The following is a 1,900-nucleotide window of genomic DNA, read 5'->3' as shown; positions in this document are numbered from 1 at the left end:
GCATTCCTGATCATGAAGTATTTCAAATATCATGAATATGAACATATTCCATCTAAAGGTCCAAATAAAAGAGCTATTTTTTTTACTAAGTAGGGTGTGGTGGAAGAAACATATAGTGGAGATAAAGAGATCAAAATAACGAGCAGTAGCAGCTACCCATAGCTGAAAATGAGATGCTTGTGTTTTGATGAATTATGCAAACCAAACCAAAGAGGGAGCAGTGGTGAGTTAGTTGTAACATCTTTCTTACTTTTTGCATAATGAAAGGTAAGATGTACAACTTCATTATAGATGGAGACAAATGTTAGGTTTGATGTTCTCATGGATGGTGTAAAAATTCAACCTCACTGGCAAGAAGCATTCCCAATTATATTTTATGACTTGGTGAAAATTGAGAATGAGATTAGTATTGACAAGAATCATAGTAGTGTTCTACATTAGAGAAGAGCTACAAGATCAAATGTGGTGTAAAATCACGTTGATGGATGCATGTGACATCCTATTGTACCATCAGTATTATAGATATACACTTCATGATGGCCACAAAAGTAATTATTTATTTGTCAACAATGGGAAGCATATTGTACTTTTTTCATTGAAGGAAGCAATAGTGATGAGTATTCAAACATGGATCAAAGTTATAATGCATTGAGTTATATTTCTATAAGTTGTGCAAGAGACACTAGTGGGATTAATCTTGATTGGAGGACTTGAGATGAAGGCTCAATATTAGAGGTAGTGCAACCTCTATTGAAAGAGTTTCAAAATGTCTAACTAATAGTTTATCAACTCAATTATCATCTCATGATGAAATTCAACGTGTAATAGATCTCATCAATGCTCCTCAATGGACCAGTTTATCAGATTCACTAGTAATCTGAAGAGCTACAGAAGCAAGTCAATGATTTGATGATCCGGATGTTGTACATGAGAGTAGTAGTCTGTGTGTTATACTAGCATTCTGTGTCCAAAAAAAGATGGGTCAAAACATATGTACAATGATAGCATGATAGAGAAAAACATCACCTTTAAATATTAATTTATATATGAATGATAAGAGGATAGAGAATAAGAACAACATTAAACATTAATTCCTCATCCTGAGATGGAATAATTTATTGTATTAGTTGAATATAACTAGTATTTTTTTCCAACATAAATTTTCATAGTGGGTACCACTACCTTCTAATGAGACCCAGAGATGAGTGAAAGATCAATTTCAAGATGAGATGAATTTTATGAGTAGACAGCCATGTCATTTGGTTTATCCAATGCACTAAAAACTTATATGACATTGATGAGCTAAATTAAATGTGGTTGTGTATTGTAATAATATACTAGTGTATAACTATTCAAAATATGAGCATTTGCAATATTTATGATTGATTTTTTAAGATCTTTGAACATAACAACAATATGATTATTAGAAGAACTGTCACTTTCTAAAAAATAGAAATGCTTCTTTAGGTATATTATTTCAGCGGTTGGCATTAAAATGAACCCAGTTAAGATTAAGACTATTATTAAACTAGCCCATTCCACAATCATTTACTCAAGTAACTCAATTTCATGAATTAGTTTTTTTTTATAAGAGATTTATAAAAAATTGTAGCTCGATAGTTGCACTCATGTAGGAGCATCTCAGGTCTGGAATATTCCCTTATTTAGATAAAGCACAAGTTATCTTTGAAGCATTGTAAAAATAAGTTACACAAGCCCCTCTTATAGCTCTTCCATATTTTAATCAGACTGAAGTTTAATTTGATGTATCTAATGTGAGGACTGGAGATGAACTAAATTAAAGTGGCGGCCCTATTGCCTTCTATAGGAAGTTGGATGACTATAGGCGTAAGTAATTTAGCTAGGTGAGGCTCCTTATCATTAGAGCATGGTAACAAAT

At 32.2% G+C, this 1,900-nt stretch overlaps 1 protein-coding gene across 1 annotated transcript in view; it reads left to right on the top strand.

Moving 5' to 3' along the window:
* Positions 1-881, top strand: part of LOC110023294 (ethylene-responsive transcription factor 4-like) — a 3,919-nt gene extending 3,038 nt beyond the window's left edge. The window contains exon 3 of the mRNA XM_020722614.1: positions 782-881. Coding sequence (XP_020578273.1) covers positions 782-881 — 100 coding nt within the window. The remainder of the gene's footprint in view (positions 1-781) is intronic.
* The last annotated feature ends 1,019 nt before the right edge of the window (positions 882-1,900 follow it).

The sequence above is a fragment of the Phalaenopsis equestris genome, unplaced genomic scaffold, assembly GCF_001263595.1.
Source record: "Phalaenopsis equestris unplaced genomic scaffold, ASM126359v1 Scaffold000224, whole genome shotgun sequence".
In the NCBI taxonomy this organism is placed as follows: domain Eukaryota; kingdom Viridiplantae; phylum Streptophyta; class Magnoliopsida; order Asparagales; family Orchidaceae; genus Phalaenopsis; species Phalaenopsis equestris.
Note: the sequence above shows the minus strand (reverse complement) of the source record. Positions and strands in the feature narration are given on the sequence as shown.